The sequence below is a fragment of the Cetorhinus maximus genome, chromosome 10, assembly GCF_964194155.1.
Source record: "Cetorhinus maximus chromosome 10, sCetMax3.hap1.1, whole genome shotgun sequence".
Lineage (NCBI taxonomy): Eukaryota > Metazoa > Chordata > Chondrichthyes > Lamniformes > Cetorhinidae > Cetorhinus > Cetorhinus maximus.
This window is the reverse complement of record NC_135888.1, coordinates 24,482,267-24,504,535: the sequence shown is the minus strand read 5'-3', so window position 1 is coordinate 24,504,535 and position 22,269 is coordinate 24,482,267. Positions and strand designations below refer to the sequence as shown.

The 22,269-nt window shown below is 45.9% G+C and overlaps 2 protein-coding genes across 5 annotated transcripts in view; both read right to left on the bottom strand.

Moving 5' to 3' along the window:
• Positions 1-3,732, bottom strand: part of cacfd1 (calcium channel flower domain containing 1) — a 93,628-nt gene extending 89,896 nt beyond the window's left edge. For all 3 annotated transcript variants that reach the window (XM_078550238.1, XM_078550237.1, XM_078550239.1), the window contains exon 1: positions 3,532-3,732. In XM_078550238.1, coding sequence (XP_078406364.1) covers positions 3,532-3,670 — 139 coding nt within the window. In that variant the 5' untranslated portion in view covers positions 3,671-3,732. The remainder of the gene's footprint in view (positions 1-3,531) is intronic.
• Positions 3,733-9,865: 6,133 nt separating this feature from the next.
• The window catches only part of adamts13 (ADAM metallopeptidase with thrombospondin type 1 motif, 13), a 75,108-nt gene continuing 62,704 nt past the window's right edge, over positions 9,866-22,269 (bottom strand). For both annotated transcript variants that reach the window (XM_078550224.1, XM_078550225.1), the window contains exons 30-32: positions 18,292-18,468; positions 12,824-13,002; positions 9,866-11,008 (exon numbers count right to left, since the gene is read on the bottom strand). In XM_078550224.1, coding sequence (XP_078406350.1) covers positions 10,832-11,008; positions 12,824-13,002; positions 18,292-18,468 — 533 coding nt within the window. In that variant the 3' untranslated portion in view covers positions 9,866-10,831. The remainder of the gene's footprint in view (positions 11,009-12,823; positions 13,003-18,291; positions 18,469-22,269) is intronic.

The following is a 22,269-nucleotide window of genomic DNA, read 5'->3' as shown; positions in this document are numbered from 1 at the left end:
GTGAGCAGTAGACTCTTGTTGTAGAACTAACTGTGCAATTTTTATTAGCACAAAAAGTTCCTGTTTCTAATGCCATGTCTTTCTGCAGTTTATGAAATAACCCTTGACCCGTAAAATCTCAGTATAACTGAAGTCCGCATTTGGTTGGGGTTCCTGTGTGTACAGAGCCCACAAGCATTTTTATTAAAATAGTCAGCCTCCAGCCGGTATAACTCCGGTCCAGCCAGCCTCCAGCGGGTATAACTCCGGCCCAGTCAGCCTCCAGCTGGTATAACTCAGGTCCCTCGCCCTTCAGACATAATAACTCCAGCCCTATCCTCCTCCCATGGTATAACTCCGGTTCATCCCTCTCCAATCCATTCTGTCCCCTTGGTCCCTACCCCGACAGCCAGTATAACTCCACTCCTGTCCCCCCTCCATCTGGTATAACCCCGGTCCTGTCTCCCTCCAGCCGATATTCACAGAACTTTTACAGTGCAGGAGGCCATTTGGCCCATCGAGTCTGCACTGGCTCTCTGAAAGACAGTATTCTTCCTAATCCCACTCCTCTGCCTCAACCCTGTGACCTTGCACATTCTCTCTTTTCAGGTAGGAATCCAATTCCTTTTTGAATATCTTGATTGAACCTGCCTCCACCACCCTCCCAGGAAGTTCGTTCCAGACTCCAACCACCCTCTGTGTGAAAAAGTTTTTCCTCACATCACTTTCACTCCTTTAGCCAATTATTTTGAATCTGTGCCCTCTAGTTCTGGATGTTCTCTTGAGTGGGAACAGTTTCTCACTATTTACCCTGTCCATACCCCTCAGGATCTTGAATACCTCCATCAGCCTTCTTTTCTCCAAAGAAAACAGTCCCAATCTCTCCAATCTATCCTCATACCTACAGTTCTTCATCCCTGGAATCATTCTAGTGAATCTCCTCTGTACTCTCTCTAATGTCTTCACATCCAGGCTTGGGCTGACAAGTGGCAAGTAACATTCGCACCACACACATGCCAGGCAATGACCATCTCCAACAAGAGAGAATCCAACCATTGCCCCTTGACGTTCAATGGCATTACCATCACTGAATCCCCCACTATCAACATCCTGGGGGTTATCATTGACCAGAAACTGAACTGGACCAGCCATATAAATACTGTGGCTACGAGAGCAGGTCAGAGGCTAGGAATCCTGCAGCGAGTAACTCACCTCCTGACTCCCCAAAGCCTGTCCACCATCTACAAGGCACAAGTCAGGAGTGTGATGGAATACTCTCCACTTGCCTGGATGAGTGCAGCTCCCACAACACTCATAAAGCTTGACGCCACCGGGGCAAAGTAGCCCACTTGATTGGCACCACATCCACAAACATTCACTCCCTCCACCACCGCACAAAGTAGCAGCAGTGTGTACCATCTACAAGATGCACTGCAGGAATTCACCAAGGCTCCATAGACAGGACCTTCCAAATTCACGACCATGACCATCTAGAAGGACAAGGGCAGCAGATAGATGGGAACACCACCACCTCGAAGTTCCCCTCCGAGTCACTCACCATCCTGACTTGGAAATATATCGCTTTTCCTTCACTGTCACTAGGTCAAAATCCTGGAACTCCCTAACAGCACTGTGGGTGTACCTACACCACATGAACTGCAGTGGTTCAAGAAGGTAGCTCACCACCACCTTCTCAAGGACAAACTGGGCAATAAATACTGGCCCAGCCAGCGAAGCCCACATTCCATGAATACATTTTTAAAAAAATCCTTCATCAAGTATGATGCCCAGAACTGGACGCAGTACTCCAAATGAGGCCTAACTAGTGTCTTATACAAGTTCCACATGACCTCCTTACTCTTGTACTCAATGCCACTATTAATAAAGCCTAAAATACCATATGTTTTATTAACTGCTTGTCAATATGCCTTGCTATCTTCAATGATTTATGTTTATATACACCGAGGTGTTCGTTCCAGAGTCTGCCTCTCTTCTGTGGCTGTGGCCACACCTTGGTGTCACTGGAGATGGGGCGTGCAGTAACCGCCAGTACACTTGAGGTTTTCCTCAAACGCTGGCCATGGAAGGAAACACGTGGTCAGTCTCAGAATAAGCGGTCAGCAATTGGGACTGAGATGATGAGAAATTTAGGATTGAGATGAAAAATTTCTTCACTGAAAGGGTTGCAAATCTTTGGAATTCTTCACCCCAGAGAGCTGTGGATGCTCAGATGTTGAGTATATTCAAGATAGAGACCGATAGATTTTTGGACACTGAGGGAATTGAGGGATTTGGGGATAGTCTGTGAAAGCGGAGTTGTGATTAAAGATCAGTTCTGATCACGGCATCACGGGAAAGATGTGATCACAATAGAAAGGACACAGAGGAGATTTCCAAGGATGTTGCTAGGAATGGAAAATTTTAGCTATGAGGAAAAATTGGAGAGGCTGGGGTTGTTTTCTTTGGGACAGGGAAGGCTGAGGAGAGATTTAACTGAAGCGTATAAAATTATGGGGAGCCTAGCTGGACTGAATAGGAAGGACCTATTCCCCTTAGCAGAGGGTTGATAATCAAGGGGGCAAAGATTAAAGTAATTGGCAGACGGATTCGAGAGAAGTTGAGGAGAAATTTATTTTATTACATTGAATGGCAGAGGAGGCTCGAGGGGCCAAATGGTCAATCCAACTCCTATTCCTTATGTTATGTTAATATCAGCATGGAAAACAGGCAGCAACATCACCTTTGCCACCCATGTCACTATGGGAACCAGGCTTACCATTTTTATGGCATACATCTTCTCATCTCCTACATGCTTCACGACGTGTACATACCCGTAGCAACCATTCGGCTTTGTTCTCTGAATCTCATGTAGCTTCGGTCCTGTCACCCTCCAGCCGGTATAACTCCGGTCCTGTCACCCTCCGGCCGGTATAACCCCGGTCCTCTTACCCTCCGGCCGGTATAACCTCGGTCCTGTCACCCTCCGGCCGGTACAACCCAGGTCCTGTCACCCTCCGGCCGGTATAACCCAGGTCCTGTCACCCTCCGGCCGGTACAACTCCGGTCCTCTCACCCTCCGGCCGGTATAACTCCGGTCCTGTCACCCTCCGGCCGGTACAACTCCGGTCCTCTCACCCTCCGGCCGGTATAACTTCGGTCCTGTCACCCTCCGGCCGGTATAACTCCGGTCCTGTCACCCTCCGGCCGGTATAACTCCGGTCCTGTCACCCTCCGGCCGGTATAACTCCGGTCCTGTCACCCTCCGGCCGGTACAACCCAGGTCCTGTCACCCTCCGGCCGGTATAACTCCGGTCCTGTCACTCTCCGGCCGGTATAACCTCGGTCCTGTCACCCTACAACCGGTATAACTCCGGTCCTGTCACCCTCCGGCCGGTATAACTCCGGTCCTGTCACCCTCCGGCCGGTATAACTCCGGTCCTGTCACCCTCCGGCCGGTATAACTCCGGTCCTGTCACCCTCCGGCCGGTATATCTCCCCTGTCACCCTCCGGCCGGTATATCCCCGGTCCGCCCCCACCCCAAGGGTACTCACAGATGCCGCCGGTTACACCTGCTATGCGGCAAAGCCAACGATACCACCATGTCATTGGGTCGGGGCCGGCCGCGCCGGGGCCCGGAGGTGCGGCATCCTCGGGCCCGGGATCGGAGCTCCTGTCCTCCGAGTTCAGCATCTTCGCTGAGGTCCGGCGCCGGAGCGCGTTACGTCACACGCTGAGTCTGTGTCATGGCGGCAGCGAGCGCAACACGTCACAGCGAAGGGGATCAAAGTGCGGTCAAGGGGGCGGGGTCAGACCTTCATGGGCGGGGCGACCGGGATGGAGTCACAGGGCCCAGTGGACCTGGATGGGTGGAGTAGCGCGCATGCGCAGTTCAATGAGTGGTGCTACGTTTGGTGTGCAAGGTAGGTGAGACTTGGATGGGTGGAACATTTAAAAAATCATAATACAATCAGGCAGCGTCGGCATAGTTTTATGAAAGGAAAAACGTGATTCACAAATTTATTACAGTTCTTTGAGGATGTAATGGACAGGTTGGGTAAAGGGGAACCAGTAGATGTGGTGTATTTTGATTTCCAAAAGGCATTCGATAAGGTGCCATATAAAAGGTCCCTACACAGGATAAGAGTTCATGACAGAAAGCAGGAAACTACGGGCCAGTTAGCCTAACATCTGCCATAGGGAAAATGTTAGAAGCTATTATTAAAGATGTTGTAGCTGGGCACTTAGAAAAATCCAAGGCAATCAGGCAGAGTCAACATGGTTTTGTAAAAGGTATATCATGTTTAGCCAATTTATTGGAGTTCTTTGAAGGAGTCACATGTGCTGTGGATAAAGGGGAACCAGTGGATGTACTGTACTTAGATTTCCAGAATGCATTTGATAAAGTGCCACATCAAAGGTTATTGCAGAAAATAAACACTCATGGTGTAGGAGGTAACATATTGGCATGGATAGAAGATTGGCTAGCTAACAGGAAGCAGAGAGTTGGCATAAATGGGTCTTTTTCTGGTTGGCAGGATGTGACGAGTGGTGTGCCACAGGGATCAGTGCTGGGACCTCAGCTTTTCACAATTTATCTTTTTACAATTTGAATGGAGAGGTCGAAGGAATGGTGGCTAAATTTGCTGACGACACAAAGATAGGTAGGAAAGTAAGTTGTGAAGAGGACGTTAAGGCTACAAAGTGACATAGATAGGTTAAGTGAGTGGGAAAAGATCTGGCAAATGGAGTATAAAGTGGACAAATGTGAAATTGTCCATTTTGGCAAGAAGAATAAAAAAGCTTATTATCTAAATGGTGAGAGATTCCAGAGCTCTGAGATTCAGAGGGATCTGGGTGTCCTAGTGCATAAATCACAAAAGGTTAGTATGCAGCTACAGCAGGTAATTAGGAAAGCTAATAGAATGTTATCATTTATTGTGAGGGGAATTGAATACAAAAGTAGGAAGTTATGCTTCAGTTGTACAGGGCATTGGTGAGACCACACCTGGAGAATTGTGTACTATACTGGTCTCCTTATTTAAAGAAAGATGTAAATGCGTTGGAAACAGTTCAAATAAGATTTACCAGGCTAATACCAGGAATGGGGCGGGTTGTCTTATGAGGAAAGACTGGACAGGTTCAGCTTGTATCCAATGGAATTTAGAAGAGTAAGAGGCGACTTAATTGAAACCTTTAAGATCCTGAGGGGTCTTGACAGGGTGAATGTGGGGAGGATGTTTCCTCTTATGGGAGAATATAGAACTAGGGGTCACTGTTTAAAAATAAGGGGTTGCTCTTTTAAGACAGAGTTGAGAAGAATTTTTTTCTCTCAGAGGGTTGAGAGTATTTGGAACTCTTCTTCAAAAGGTGGTGGAAACAGAGTCTTTGAATATTTTTGGATAGATTCTTGATTAACAAAGGGTTGAAAGGTTATTGGGGGTATGCAGGAATATGGGGTTGAGGTTACATTCAGATCAGCCATGATCTTATTGAATGGCAGAGGAGGCTGAAGGGGCCGAGTGGCCTACCTCTGCTCCTAATTTGTATGTTCATATGGTGTTGGGGGTGATACTTCAACAAGGATAGAGGATTGGCTGTCTGTCTGTCTTTCATTTGTCTTTGTTCCGAGGGTTGGCTGCACTATGAAACAATCTTTCCTCACTGATTTCTGAGGATTATTTCTGAGGATTGGCTAATTAATAGGAAACAGAGTGGCAGGATAACTGGATAATTTTCAAGTTGGCAAACTGTAACTAGTGGTTACTAGTTGTGGTTACTTTGGGAACCACAGCGTAGGTGCTGTGGCCTCAACTATTTATGATCTATATTAATGACTTGGATAAAGGGACTGACTGTATTGCAGCCAAATTCATAGGAACATGGGAGCAGGAGTAGGCCATGAATGGCTGTGCCATTCAATTAGGTCATGGCTAATCATCTATCTCAATGCCACTTTCCTAAGCTATCTCCATATCCCTTGATGTCATTCATATCCAGAAACCTATCAATTTTGGTCTTGAACATGCTCAATGATTAAGCTTCCACAGCCCTCTGGGGCAGAACATTCCAAAAATTCGCCATCCTGAGTGAAGAAATTGCGCCTTATCTCAGTCTTAAACGGCCTGCCTCTTATTCTGAGATTGTGTTCCCTGGTTCTAGACTCACCAGCCAGGGGAAACATCCTATCCACATCTACCCTGTCACACCCTGTAAGAATTTTGTAAGTTTCAATGAGATCACCTCTCATTCTTCTAAACTCTAGAGAATACAGGCCCAGTTTTCGCAATCTCTCCTCATAAAACAATCCCGTCATCCCTGGGATTAGTCTGGTGAACCTCCATTGCAGTCTCTCTATGGCAAGCAAATCCTTTCTTAGACAAGGAGACCATAACAGTACACTCTACTCCAGGTGCAGTCTCACCAAGGCTCTATACAATTGCAGCAAGACATCTTTACTCCTGTACTCAAATCCCCTGGCGATGAAGGCCAACATACCATTTACCTCCCTAATTGCTGCACCTGCATGTTAGCTTTTAGTGACTCATGAACAAGAACACCCAGGTCCCTTTGCACATCAACACTTCTCAATCACTCACCATTCACTAAATACTTTGCTTTTCTGTCTTTTCTATCATATTGTATTCCATCTTGCCGATGTTCTTGCCGATTCATTTAGCCTGTCTAAGTTCTCCTGAAGTCTCCTTGAATCCTCCCCACAAACTTTCATTCCCACTTAGCTTTGTGTCATCAGCAAATTTGGAAATGTTACATTTGGTCCCCACATCCAAATCATTTATATAAATTCTGCACAGCTGTGGCCCCAGCACTGATCCTTGCGGTACCCCACTAGTAACAGCCTGCCATCTTGAGAATTACCTATTTATTCCTACTCTGTTTTTTGTCTGTTAACCAATTCTCAGTCCATACCAGTATATTCCCCCTAATATCATGTGGTCTAATTTTGTTTACTAATTTCCTGTGTGGGACTTTATCAAAAGCCTTTTGAAAATCCAAATGCACCACATCCACTGGTTCTCCTTTATCTGCGCTACAAGTAACATTCTCAAAAACTCCCAACAGGTTTGTCAAACATAATTTTCTTTTCATAAATGTTTTCTTTTCTATGTTGATTCTGTAAAATCAATTCGCTACAAATTTGATACAAAAATAGGTAGAAAAGCAAGTTGTGAGGAGGATACAAAGAGTCTGCAAAGGGATATAGATGGGTTAGGTGAGTGGGCTAAAATTTGGCAGGTGGAGTATAAAGTGGGAAAATGTGAACTGTCTGCTTTGGTAGGAAGAATAGAAAAGCAAAATATTATTTACATGGAGAGAGACTGCAGAATGCTGCAGTACAGAGGGATCTGGGTGTTCTTGTACATGAATCACAAAAAGTTAGCATGCAGGGGGAACAAGTAATTAGGAAGGTAAATTGAATGTTGGCCTTTATTGCAAGGGGGATGGAATATAAAAGTAAAGAAATCTTACTACAACGGTACAGGGCATTGGTGAGACCACACAAGAATACTGTGTACAGTTTTGGTCTCCTTACTTAAGGAGGAATATACTTATATTTCTTAATGATGAGGCAGAATGGCAGCTGAGAAGGAAAGAAAAGAAAGCAAATCCTGCACTCTGGATCCCACTATGTCCTGTCTCATGTGCCCAAAGATCTGTGGTTCAAGAATCGGCCTGTTCAGTCACATGAAGACCCGTGGCAGAAACTCGTGAGCTTGAATAGACATCATCCTCAAATTAAGGGACAGCCGACAAAGACAACTTGTATTGGAGGTGATACAGCAGGGATTCACTAGGTTGATTCCTGGGATGAAGGGGTTTGTCTTATGAGGAAAGGTTGAGCAGGTTGGGCCTATACTTATTGGAGTTTAGAAGAATGAAAGGTGATCTTATCAAAACAGATAAGATTCTGTGGCAGCTTGACAGGGTAGATGTTGAGAGGATATCTCCCCTTATGGGGAAATCTAGAACTAGGAAGCATAGTTTCAGAATATGGGAGCTCCCATTCAAGACAGAAATGCAGAGGAATTTCTTCTCTGAGGGTCATTAATCTTTGGATTTCTCTCTCCTAGAGAGCTGTGGAGGCTTAGTCATTGAGTATATTCAAGGCTGAGATAGACAAATTCTTGAACTATAGGGGAGGCAAGGGTTATTGGAAACATTCAGGAAGATGGAGGTGAGATCAAGATCATATCTCATAATCTTATTGAATGGGAAGCAGGGCTTGAGGGGCTATATGGCCTACTCCAGCTCCTATTTCTTCTGTTCTCATTTGGGCCTAAATGAACTCTGTCTGTCCCAGTGAATCGGAGTGCAATGAATGAAAGTCCATGTCCATGACAATGACCATCATCAACAGGATCTCACAAGGATGGGAGGAGGCTCGCGTGGAGCATTCACGCTGGGATAAACCAGTTAAGACTGAATGGCTTGTTTCAGCACCGTAAACCCCACCTAACCTGATGAAAAACATAGCTTGTTAAACTACAAGTCCTAGAAATAACAACATATAGATATTACCACACCAATTTGAGATTTATATAGACATAACACACCAGCCAGCTCAATCTGTGACACTAAGATAAAAGCAAAAAACTGCGGATGCTGGAAATCCAAAACAAAAACAAAAATAAAAATACCTGGAAAAACTCAGCAGGTCTGACAGCATCTGCAGAGAGGAACACAGTTAACGTATGACTCTTCACCAGCTCTGTTAACTGTGTTCCTCTCCGCAGATGCTGTCAGACCTGCTGAGTTTTTCCAGGTATTTTTATTTTCAATCTGTGACACGTTGCCCTGTCATGGAGGCCATGATGGTCAATGGCTGACTAAGGTCAACTCTCTTCAGTGTTTGAGCCCTGCTGTCTGACAGCTGCTATGACAGGGCTGCATTTGTACATGTTAATTGAAAACTACATGTCAAACTAAAAAAACAAACACAACCACAAAATGTAAAACAGTGCCTGGCATTAACAGCCACAGCTGCTGAAGGGTTACTGCACCAACTGTAATATGTATAAACCTGTGGTTTAAGGAAGATTCTGCTGTTATCTGGATGGTCTGAAATGAAGTCCTGCGATAGATCACAGAATTTTAAGTGTAAGTGATTTGTGCCCAAAATCACATTACCCTGCGTTTCCGCGACCTGTTTCAGAAGCCTTTTCGCCAGGAGCAGGGCCCGCCCACAAAACTGGCATGTTCCCCAGGTCAGAATGTCGAGTTTCTGCCGATTGCACCAGTTCAGGGGCTGGTCATCACACTGCACCCAGAATCTCGAGCACATATAGGCACATAGGGATGACGTAAATCCAGCACTCTTATTTTCAATTCAGTTTAAATCAGTTAAATAATCTAGTCAACTGAACGAGTCAATTCATCTGCCCTTGGTATGTAAGACCTGTGACTGACAGTCAATCAAAGCCCATTGCAAGGCAGAATCATAAAATCTGTCCATGAAGTTATAATGGAGAATTTCCTACCAATCCCAATCCTCTGTGCGATGCCCTGCTTCAGTCACCAATCGATTACAATTCATTTACTCTGTTCAACTCCACTGATTCACATGGGAGAGAACACTCAATCTTATACTAATGTGTTTGGGAAGGAAACATTGGCATAAGATCACCTCTGCTGAACTGGCGCAGTGTGTGGTGCCTCCCTTCCACTGGGAAGGTAGGACTGTCATCTGACACGGCTGGGTTGTCTCATAAGTGGCAGAGGGAGGTTCCGTGAGTTAACGTGTGCTTTCCACCCCTTGTGGCAGTGCGTGATCAGGATCTCAGTGGGATGTGAGGACCCAAGCCACTATCCTGCCACCTTCCATGTTTACTTGTACCTAACACAGTATTCACAGACAGCCGGCGCACATTAAGAGCAGTGTCTTCACATACCTTTATTTAACTTTGCAATTTTTGCCATAAGGTATTTATAAGGACCATAAATATATGAAAGTCAGTAATAAATCCAACGGAAATTCAGGAGGAGCTTCTTAAACCAGAGAGTGCTGAATAAGTGAAAACTCACTAGCATAGATGCACTCAAGTTTTGAAAGTTTCAATTCACACCATCCACCCACCCAAATTCCCAGCATGACCAGTTTTTGAGGGAGAGATTTCCATTTTTCCACTACCCTCTGTGTGAGGAAGTGCTTCCTGACATCATCCCTGAATGATTTAGCTCTAATTTTAACGTTCTGCCTCCTTGTTCTGGAATCCCCCCCCCAACCCAGAGGAAATAGATTTTCTCTATCTACGCTATCAAATCGTTTAATCATCTTAAACACCTTAATTAGATCATCCCCTAATCTCTGATTCAAACGATTCCCACAATTCTCAGAAGTAGAGAACTCAATCCCTCTTTGCTACTCTCCTACAATTAGTGTGTAAAGCAGGAGACCCCTGCCAGCTGGGTTGTGTGGCAGGGAACTCAGCCTTATTTCTGCTGCTCATATGTTATGCAATTACTCTCTGGTTTGTCACCATTGATTCAGTGGGCCTGAATGTTTAGAAAGGGCTGTTCTTGACCAGTTGAAAGCACAGAAGCAGACGCTCGCCGGTCATAATCTCAAACATGTTCCTATTATGATGTCCATTCAACCACCTTCAAGTCATTGGTGTCAGGTTCTTCACAACAGTAGGTTACAGCTTAACGTCACTGAAACTATGATTTCCATTGGTGAAAAATGGCAATGTTTATCTTTACTTTGGGAAAGTTAATCCCTCAAACGCGCCACCAGGTCAAGTGGGAACGAGAGGATACCTAGATGGAAATGGAGAAGGATATCTGGGGAAGCAGCAGAATGTTCCGGAGAGAGAGAATCCACAATGGTTTTCGTTACCCACAGTTGAGCTTGCGTATGCCAGCGAGGGTTCGGGATGGAACAGCCCTGAACGTGGCCCTGAATCCGAAATTGCCATGAAATTCAATCTCAACGGAGTTTCCCAGTGACTCCCACCGAAATAGGCTGTTGCCACGATATGCTGAATACCTCTGTGTGGCAACATCTTTCATCTGAGAACAAAAATAAATTAGCCATCAATGACCGGGCGACATGGTGATAATGACAAAAGCACAATAGGGTCAAGGCCCTCAAATTAACCTGTAAATTCAGTGGTTGTTGCTGGTTGGAATCTCTTCATTCACTGTGAGATTACTTTGATTTCATTTCTACTCTTTCAGATCATTGAACCATATTACACAGAAGGAGGCCAATTGGCCCATCGTGCCTGTGCAGCTCTTTGATACAGCCTACAGTCAGTATCTCAGGGACTCGTACCCCAGTGTGTGTCAGTGTGTGGGGGTCCCGTACCCCAGTGAGAGTCAGTGTGTGTGGGACCCATACCCCAGTGACAGTCAGTGTGTGTGGGACCCATACCCAAGTGAGTCAGTGTGTGTGGGACCCATACCCCAGTGAGAGTCAGTGTGTGTGGGACCCGTACCCCAGTGAGAGTCAGTGTGTGTGGAACCCGTACCCCAGTGAGAGTCAGTGTGTGTGGGACCCATACCCCAGTGAGTCAGTGTGTGTGGGACCCATACCCCAGTGAGAGTCAGTGTGTGTGGGACCCATACCCCAGTGACAGTCAGTGTGTGTGGGACCCATACCCAAGTGAGTCAGTGTGTGTGGGACCCATACCCCAGTGAGAGTCAGTGTGTGTGGGACCCGTACCCCAGTGAGAGTCAGTGTGTGTAGAACCCGTACCCCAATGAGAGTCAGTGTGTGTGGAACCCGTACCCCAGTGAGAGTCAGTGTGTGTGGGACCCATACCCCAGTGAGTCAGTGTGTGTGGGACCCATACCCCAGTGAGAGTCAGTGTGTGTGGGACCCATAGCCCAGTGAGAGTCAGTGTGTGGGACCCGTACCCCAGTGAGAGTCAGTGTGTGTGGAACCCGTACCCCAGTGAGAGTCAGTGTGTGTGGAACCCGTACCCCAGTGAGAGTCAGTGTGTGTGGGACCCATACCCCAGTGAGAGTTAGTGTGTGTGTGACCCATACCCCAGTGAGAGTCAGTGTGTGTGGGACCCGTACCCCAGTGAGAGTCAGTGTGTGTAGAACCCGTACCCCAATGAGAGTCAGTGTGTGTGGAACCCGTACCCCAGTGAGAGTCAGCGTGTGTGGGACCCGTACCCCAGTGAGAGTCAGTGTGTGTGGGACCCGTACCCCAGTGAGAGTCAGTGTGTGTGGAACCCGTACCCCAGTGAGAGTCAGTGTGTGTGAAACCCATACTCCATTGAGAGTCAGTGTGTGTGGGACCCGTACCCCAGTGAGAGTCAGTGTGTGTGGGACCCGTACCCCAGTGAGAGTCAGTGTGTGTGGGACCCGTACCCCAGTGAGAGTCAGTGTGTGTGGGACCCGTACCCCAGTGAGAGTCGGTGTGTGTGGGACCTGTACCCCAGTGAGAGTTGGTGTGTGTGGCACACGTACCCCAGTGAGAGTCGGTGTGTGTGGGTCCCATACCCCAGTGAGTCAGTGTGTGTGGGACCCGTACCCCAGTGAGAGTCAGTGTGTGTGTGTGTGAACCCGTACAGTGTGTGGAACCCATACCCCAGTGACAGAGAGAGTTCTGGATGGAAATAAAAGAAGGTAAATACTTGAAGCTGGGTTGCAAGGATCTGATAAAAGTAAAATACTGCAGATGCTGTAAATCCGAAACAAAAACAGAAAGTACTGGAAAAACTCAGCAGGTCTGACAGCATCTGTGGGGAGAGAAAAAGTGCTGATGAAGAGTGATACGGACTCGAACCATTTCTCTCTCCACAGATGCTGCCAGACCTGCTGGGTTTTTCCAGCATTTTCTGTTTTTATTGCGATGATCTGAGTCCAACTCACCAGAATGTAGTCGGTCATGGTGGTGTTTACCCTAACATTGAATCTGAGGTAAAGGACTTTGATTGAGATACGATCCGTTGGAGCCACATTGATAATGGTGCGACAGGCTTGTCCCTCCCTGTAGGGCTGCATTGGGCTGACTATATTACCCTGGGGTCCATATAGCTGTGTATCACATTCTGTAAAAAGCACAAATATCATGCTGGAAACTTATGTTCATACTGCGGGAGAGAGTTCCAGATTTCCACTATCCTTTGTGTGAAGAATTGCTTCCTGACATCACCCCTGAACGGCCTGGCTCGAATTTTCAGGTTGCGCCCCGTTGTTCTGGACTGCCCCCTCCCCCCACCACCAGAGGAAATAATTTCTCTCTATCGACCCTATTTTTAAAAATTTGTTCATGGGATGTGGGCATCGCTGGCTAGGCCAGCATATATTGCCCATCCCTAACTGCCCTTGTTCAGAGGGCATTTAAGAGTCAACCACATTGCTGTGGGTCTGGAGTCACATGTAGGCCAGACCAGGTAAGGATGGCAGATTTCCTTCCTTAAAGGACATTAGTGAACCAGATGGGTTTTCATGACAATCGACAATGGTTTCATGGTTGTCATCAGGCTTTTAATTCCAGATTTTTATTAAATTCGAATTTCACCATCTGCCATGGTGGGATTTGAACCCAGGACCCCAGAGGATTACCCTGGGTCTCTGTAATACTAGTCAATTGAATTCAACATAAAAACCTTGATCAGGTCACCCCTTAGTCTTCTATTCTACAGCATCCATCCAGAACTCTGTACACTCTCTAACATTACTTCCACCCCTTTGTAATTCAGTCCCCTTGAAATAATGGCCAACATTTAATTAGCCTTTTTTTTACCTTTCCACAAGATTTTAGTGGTATCTGGACTTAGACTTCAAATCTTTAATGTCCACCTGAGAGAGTAGATGGGCCTTGATTTAACCTCTCATCTGAAAGATATCATCTCCAACAGTATAGCACTCCCCGGGTACGTAGGAACATAGGAGAAGGAGTAGGCCATTCAGCCCATCGAGCCTGCTCCGCCAATTCAATACAATCATGACTGATCATCCACTTCAATGCCTTTTCCCCACACTATCCCCATATCCCTTTATGTCATTGGTATTTAGAAATCTGTCAAACTCTACCTTAAACATACTCAATGACTGAGCTTCCACGGCCCTTTAGGGTAGAGAATTCCAAAGATTCAAAACCTTCTGAGTAAAAAAATTTCTCCTCATCTGAGTCCTAAGTGGCTTCCCCCTTATTTTGAAATTGTGTCCCCTGGTTCTAGACTCTCCAGCCAGGGTAAACATCTTACTTGCATCTACCCTGTCTATCCCTTTAAGTATTTTCTAGTTTGCAATGAGGTCACCTCTCATTCTTCGAAACTCTAGAGAATACAGGCCCAGTTTGTCCAACCTCTCTCCATAAGACAGTCCTGCCATCCTGGGGTCAAGTCTGGTGAACCTTTGTTACGCTCTCTCTATGGCAATAAGATCCTTCCTTAGGTAAGGGGACCAAAACTGCACACACTACTCCAGATGCGGTCTAACCAAGGTTCTATACAATTGAAACAAAACTTTGCTACTCCTGGACTCAAATCCTCTTGCAATAAAGGCTAACATTCCATTAACCTTCCTAATTTCCTGCTGCACCAGCATGTTAGCTTTCAGTGACTTATGGACTAGGACACCCAGGTCCCTTTGTACATCTACACTTTCTAATCTTTTACCATTTAAGAAATACTCTGTGCATCTGTTCCTCCTACCAAAGTGGATAACCTCATATTTTTGCACATTATATTCCATCTGCCATGTTCTTGGCCACTCACTAAGTCTGTCCAAATCCCCTTGAAGCCTCTTTGCATCTTCCTCACAACACGCATTCCCACATAGTTTTGTGTCATCCGCAAACTTGGAAATATTACATTTGGTCCCCACATCCGAATCATTGATATATATTGCGAACAGCTGGGGCCCGAGTGCTGATCCCTGCGGTAATCCACTAATCACAGCCTGCCAATGTGAGAATGACCTATTTATTTCTACTATCTGTCTTCTGCGTGTTAGCCAATCCTTAATCCATGCCAGTATATTGCCCCCTATCCCATGTGCATTAATTTTGCTAACCAACCACTTGTGGGGGACTTTATCAAAAGCCTTCTGAAATTCCAAGTATAGTACGTCCACCAACTCCCCTTTATTAATTCTGTTAGTAACATCCTTCAAAAACTTCAACAGGTTCATCAAACGTGATTTCCCATTCATAAATCCATGCTGATTATGCCAAATCAAATCATTATTATCAAAGTGTCCATTTATCTCATGCTTTATAATAGATTCCAGTATTTCCTTACTACTGATGTAAAACTAATAGGTCTGAAGTTCCCTGTTTTCCCTCTCCTCCCTCCCTTAAATAGTGGGGTGACATTTGTTACCTTCCAATCTGCAGCGACCATTCCAGAATCTATAGAATTTTGGAAGATGATCACCAGTGCATCCACTGTCTCCATAGCTACCTCTTTCAACACTCTGGGATGCAGATCATCAAGTCCTGGGGACTTATCAACCTTCAGTCCCATTAACTTCTCCAATACAACATTCTTACTAATACAAATTTCCCTCAACTCCTCATTCTCCCTAGTCCCTTAGATCTCTAATTCTGGGAGATTTATTGTATCTTCCTCAGTGAATTCGGAGACAAAGTGATCATTTAGCTTCTCTGCCATTTCCCTATTCCCCATTATCAATTCTCCTGACTCTGCCTGTAATGGACCCACATTTGTCTTAGCCAAACGTTTTCATTTTATGTACCTATAGAAGCTTTTACAGTCCGTTTGTATATTTTTTGCTATTTGTATTCTATTCTCCCTTTATCAGTTTCTTGGTCTTCCTATGCCTTATTCTAAAATCTTCCTAATCCGCTGGTTTACTCCTATTTCTGGCAACTTTATAAGCCTTTTCTTTTAACCTTATACAATCCTTAACTTTCTTTGTTAGCCAGGGTTGACTGACTTTTATTTTTGGGTTCCTCTGCCTTAAAGGAATGTATAAATGCTATAAACTATGTAATAATTCTTTAAAGACTATCCATTGCCTATGTACCGTCAAACCTTTTAATGTATTTTCCCAATCCAACTTAGCCAATTTTCCCCTCATACCGTCATAATTTCCTTTGTTCAAATTTAACACCCAGGCTTCATATTGAACTACCTCACTTTCAAACATAATGTAAAATTCTATCATATTATGGTCACTCATCCCTAAAGGTTCTTTTACAACAAGATTATTAATTAGCCCCTTTTTGTTACATAATATTAGGTCCAAAATAGCCTGTCCTCTAGTTGGTTCCTCAGCATTCTGCTCTAAGAAACCATTCCTAACACACTCCAGAAACTCCACAGCATTAGTGCTCATTAGGTTTACACAGTCTATATGCAGATTGAAGTCACCCATGATTACTGTATTGCCCATGCTACATGCTACTCTAATCTCCTAATTAATACCATGCCCCACAGTACCACTACTGTCTAGTGGCCTTTAAGCAACTCCAACCAACGTTTACTGCACCTTGCTGTTTCTTAGCTCCACCCAAACAGATTCCAATTTTATTCTCCCTATCTGAGATCCTCCCTTACTAATGTGCTGATCCCATCTCTTATCATCAGTGCAACACCACCTCCTTTTCTTTTTGCCTCTCCTTCCTAAATGTCAAATATCCTCGAATATTCAGTTCCCAATATTGGTCACCCTGCAGCCATGTTTCCGTAATGACAATTAGATCATACCCATTTACCCCTATTTGTGCCTTTAAATCATCTACCTAGTTGCGAATGCTGCGGGTATTCAGGTAGAGTGCTCTTAACTTAGTCTTTTTGACATTCCGCATTCTAGGTTTAGTTGATGTTCACCTTCATTTCACCTGTCTTCTAATTTTACTTGCCACTTTTCTACTTCCCATTACCAACTTTACTTCCTTCCAATTTGGGCCACCCCTCAGGTTCCCACCCCCCTGACAAACTAGTCTAAACCCTCCCCAACAGCACTAGCAATTCTCTCTGCAAGGATACTAGATTTGGTCCTGTTAAGGTGTAACCCATCCAGCTTGTACAGGTACTACCTGTCCCAGAACCGGTCCCAATGCCTCAGAAATCTGATGCCCTCCCTCCTACACCAGTTTTCCAGCCATGTGTTCAATCGCTCAATCCTCCTATTCCTATGCTCACTGGCACGTGGCACTGGGAGTAACCCTGAGATCACTGCTCTTGAGGTCGTGCTTTTTAATTTCCTTCCTAACTCCCTAAAATCTGCTTTCAGGACTTCATCCCTCTTCCTACCTATGTTATTGGTACCAATATGGACCACCATCTCTGGCTGTTCCCCCCCCCCCGCCCCCCCCAATGATGTCCTGCAGCCACTCTGTGACTTCCTTGACCCTGGCACCAGGGAGGCAACACACCATCCTGAAGCCACGTTTACTGCTGCAGAAATATCTATCGGATCCCCTGACCATGGAATCCCCTATCACTATTGCTCTCCCACTTTTCTTCCTCCCCTCCTGTGCAGCTGAGCCACCCGTGGTGTCACAGACTTGGATCTGGCTGCACTCCCCTGAGAAACTCTTGCCCTCACCAGTATCTAAAATGGAAAACTGATAAGCAAGCAAGATAGACTCAGAGTTCTCCTGCAATACCTGCCTGGATCTCTTAGACTGCTTGCTGATCACCTGTTCCCTCTCTGCCTGCATGCTCTTAACCTGCACTCTAACCACCTCACTAAATGTGTATCCATGTAGTTCTCTGCCTCGTGGATGCAAAACAGTGACTCCAGCCATCACTCGAGTTCTGTAACCCGGAGCTCATGCTTCTGCAGCCAATGACACTTCCTGCAGATGTGTTTGTTTAGGACACATGGTGCATCCATGACTTCCCACGTACCATAGGATGTACATTCCACTCGGCCGAGCTGACCTGCCATATTGTAACTTTAAAATCTACCTATTACAATTAGAATACGCAGAATAACTTACCAGTTACTCACAATCAACTTCTTCCCCTGTAGCAAAGTAAGAGTCAGCTACGGGAGGCAAACTCCAACTTAAGCACTCTAATGCACCCAAAGCAACACCCCAGTACTGACCCTCCAACAGTACAGCACTCCCCAGGTATTGACCCTCCAAAGTACAGCACTGTCCAGGTACAGACCCTCCAACTGTGCATTGCTCCCTCAATACTAACCCTCCGACAGTGCAGCACTCCCTCAGGACTGACACTCTGACAGTGCAGCACTCCCTCAGGACCGCACTGGGTCTGTCAGCCTGGATTTTGTGCTCAAGTCTCTGAAGTGATGCTCATACCCTTCCAACTCAGAGGACAGAGTGTTTCCCACTGAGTCAAAGCAGATCCTTAGAAACTGATTAATCCAGATCGCCACAGCAGAGCACCTACCTCTGTAGTAGTGTCGAGATGAGAGACTACTGGAGTACTGGAGGATCGATTCACCACCCCCAGTGTTGGTCCGTTGCCTGATCGTTAGTGTGTTAGTGACGGATGTGAGTGTAAATCCTTTCAGTGGGGAGCAAGTCTTCCAAAACAACCGACGCCCGCAAAAAGACAAAGAATCGTCTGGAGGAAGGAAAAGCAGAGACATCAGAAAACCCAGAACAACATCATTTAATCGAGAGTCACAGAGGCAATAGCTCATGTTTACGTGGCAATTTCTGCCCAATCGCTGTTTGGGTTTTGAAATGTAGTCATTACTACATGTCCTATCTGGCTTACTGTAGTCATGTGACCTCTGCCATGAGGCACAGGGCTGCGGGGAGCCATGTTACAGCCAGTTCAATAAAGACAATACGTGTGAAACATTGCAGTGTTTGAGCTCATAACATGGTGTCAGAAGCAGAGCTGAGATTGAATTTTAAAAAGCTGGAAAAGCCAGACAGAAGCCACAGCTGCTGAAAAGGAACACAGAAATGTTCAGAGCTGCTAAAAGTTGCTTAAAAAAAGACAGTAACAAGGAAAAGCTAACACAGGGTGAAGGTTGCAAGAAAATCACTGGGTGAGTTAAAATGGCTGTTAACTTCCCTCTCCCTGCTGCTGTAAAATTAAAGCTAATATCTGGCAGAATTGGCAGTTTTCCACTTGCAATGGCAAAACTACGAGATTGCAACAGATTTAATTAACAAGCCAGAGCCGATAGGAGTAGCAATGCTTTTAACACTGCTGGAGAGAGACTGCTACAAATTGTATTCCACCCTAAATCTCACATCATACAAAGGATACAGCATGGGGAAAGTAGTGTTTTAACTGCAAGAAATAGAATCATTTCACACACAAGTGTTTGGCTGGAAAGAAGCAAAACAAGCCTATACAGATGGCCACTGGCGAGATATCAGCCGAAGAGTCTGATGAAGAACTATACACAATACAATAGGTTGGCTCTGTCAAGTCTATAGGTGATAAATGGTTTGTGACTGTTAGAATGATGACCGCAGAAGGAGAGCATGAAGTGAATATGAAGTGTTAGACAGACACTGGTGTGTCATGTACCTTCTCAGATCTGTGCGAGGTGTCTCAACATGGTGATTCAAAAATGAAGCCCTCGAAAGAAAGGTTGAGGCTATATGTTGACATGATACTCATACCGAGGGGACAAATTAGACTGAGAGCCCAATGCAATGGCAAGAAGGAAGATCTGGAGTTCCAGGTCATAGACGGTACACAACAGCCACTCATCTCAGCCACAGCAAGTCTAAAGCTCGGACTGGTGACCCTGAACATGCCAACAGAGATTTCCAATGTGTCGCAGCACACTAAGCCACTGACCGCTGAACAGATCCTAGAGAAGTATAAAGATATGTTCACAGGGTTTGAATGTCTAACTGGTGAATATCATCTTGAAGTAGATGAGAGTGTAAGATCAGTTCAGCAGCTGCCGAAAAGAGTTTCAGCTGCCCTCAAGTCAAACCTAAATAACAAGATTCAAGAGCTGGAAAAGAAGGGAGTAATTGAGAAAGTGACAACTCCTACAGATGGGATTAGCAGCCTGGTAGCAGTGAAACAACCTGCAAAGCTCTGAGTGTGCTTAGACCCAAAGGATCTAAATAAAGCGCTGAAGAGATCTCACTACCCCATGCCAACCATTGAAGGAATTTTGCTGCAAATTGCCAAGGCAAAGATCTTTACTGCCCTAGATGCGAAAGATGGTTATTGGCAAGTGAAGCTGGATGAAAGCTGCAGCTTTCTAACTACATTCTGGACACCATTCGGGAGATACAGATGGTTGCGCATGGTGTTTGGCATTTTCATGGCTCCAGAAGAGTATCAACGCAGACAGCTTGGGATAGTCAGTGATCTTCCCAGAGTGGAAGCCGTAGTGGATGATCTGCTAGCCTATGGATGTGGGGACACAATGGAAGAAGCCATAGCTGACCACAATCAGAATTTAATACGACTGCTGGAGAGAGCTCGCCAGAGGAACCTGAAGCTGAACAATAAAAAATTGCAACTGAAAATGCCTGAAGCCAAGTACATAGGTCATGTACTGACAGCAAAAGGTCTTCGTCCGGATCCTGACAAGGTGAGATCTGTAGCTGCGACCAACAGATGTGAAAACAATGCAACGATTTGTTGGATTCGTGAACTACCTAGCAAAATTTTTGCCCGATTTGTTGTTGGAGTGTGAACCATTATGTAAGCTCGCTGCCAAGGATTTACAGTAGTACGGGGGCACAGAACAGGAAGAAGCGTTCACCAAAATCAAAACACCTAGTGATGACAACGCCAGTGCTGAAGTACCATAACGTCAATGATGACGACACCTTGCAGTGTGATGCCAGCGAGACAGGTCTCGGAACAACCCCAATGCCATGATGCCATGCTCAGATCGAGAAAGAGTATCTGGCTATTTTCCTTTCTTGTGAGAATTTTCATCAATACCTGCTTGGGAGAGACAAAGTAACAGTGGAGTCCGACCACAAGCAACATCAAAGCATTTTTCTCAAACCGCTACTATCTGCTCCAAAGCGACTGCAAAGAACGTTACTTTGTTTACAGGGATATCATCTAGATGTGACGCACAAGCAAGGGAGACAGATGCATATTGCTGACATGCTGTCGAGAGCAGCACTCCCTATGAAGAAAGTTGAGGATGCTACAACAGAATGCAAAATCTTCCAAATTCAACATGGAGCAGCGGCTCAACATGCTCTGGAAGTCATCAACCCAGCAGACACACACGTCTGTGCTAGATTTGTTTGATTTCTTGATGATTCCTTTGGCAATTTTCACGCCGCCCCAGCCTTTCCATTCGACTGGGGTTAGTGTGGAGATGATGTATAGTGTTGAATTTCCCAATCCTTTGTGAAGTGGCTGAATTCTTCATAAGTGAACTGAGGGCCATTGTCAATGTCTGAAATGTCGTAATGGCTTAAGCATGCTTTCAGGCATTCTACGATATCATCAATGGTCATTCTTAGACTAACTCCCAGTAGTCAGAATAGTAGTCTAGAGTGACAAGATAATCAGTTGCAGCTAGAGTGAAGAGATCTACTCCCAGCTTCAACCATGTTTTGTCTGGGATTTCATGCATCATGCAATCATTACTGTACATCCTATCTGGCTTGCTGTAGTCATGTGACCTCTGCCATGAGGCATAGGCTGGGGGGAGCCATTTTATGGTCAGTTCAATAAAGACATTACATTAGAAACACTGTGCACTTTGAGCTCATAATCACTGAATGCTCTGTATCTCTCTGGAGTAAGAATCTATACACGCTGGCTCTCACTGGGGTATGGGTTCCACACGCACACAACACTCTCACTGGGGTATGGGATCCGCACACAAACTAACTCTCTCTGGGGTACGGGTTCCACACACACTGACTCTCACTGGGGTATGGGTCCCACACACACTGCTGCTCACTGGGGTATGGGTCCCACACGCACTGACTCTCACTGGGGTACGGGTCCCACACGCACTGACTCTCACTGGGGTACGGGTCCCACACGCACTGACTCTCACTGGGGTACGGGTCCCACACGCACTGACTCTCACTGGGGTACGGGTCCCACACGCACTGACTCTCACTGGGGTACGGGTCCCACACGCACTGACTCTCACTGGGGTACGGGTCCCACACGCACTGACTCTCACTGGGGTACGGGTCCCACACGCACTGACTCTCACTGGGGTACGGGTCCCACCCGCACTGACTCTCACTGGGGTACGGGTCCCACCCGCACTGACTCTCACTGGGGTACGGGTCCCACCCGCACTGACTCTCACTGGGGTACGGGTCCCACCCGCACTGACTCTCACTGGGGTACGGGTCCCACCCGCACTGACTCTCACTGGGGTACGGGTCCCACCCGCACTGACTCTCACTGGGGTACGGGTCCCACCCGCACTGACTCTCACTGGGG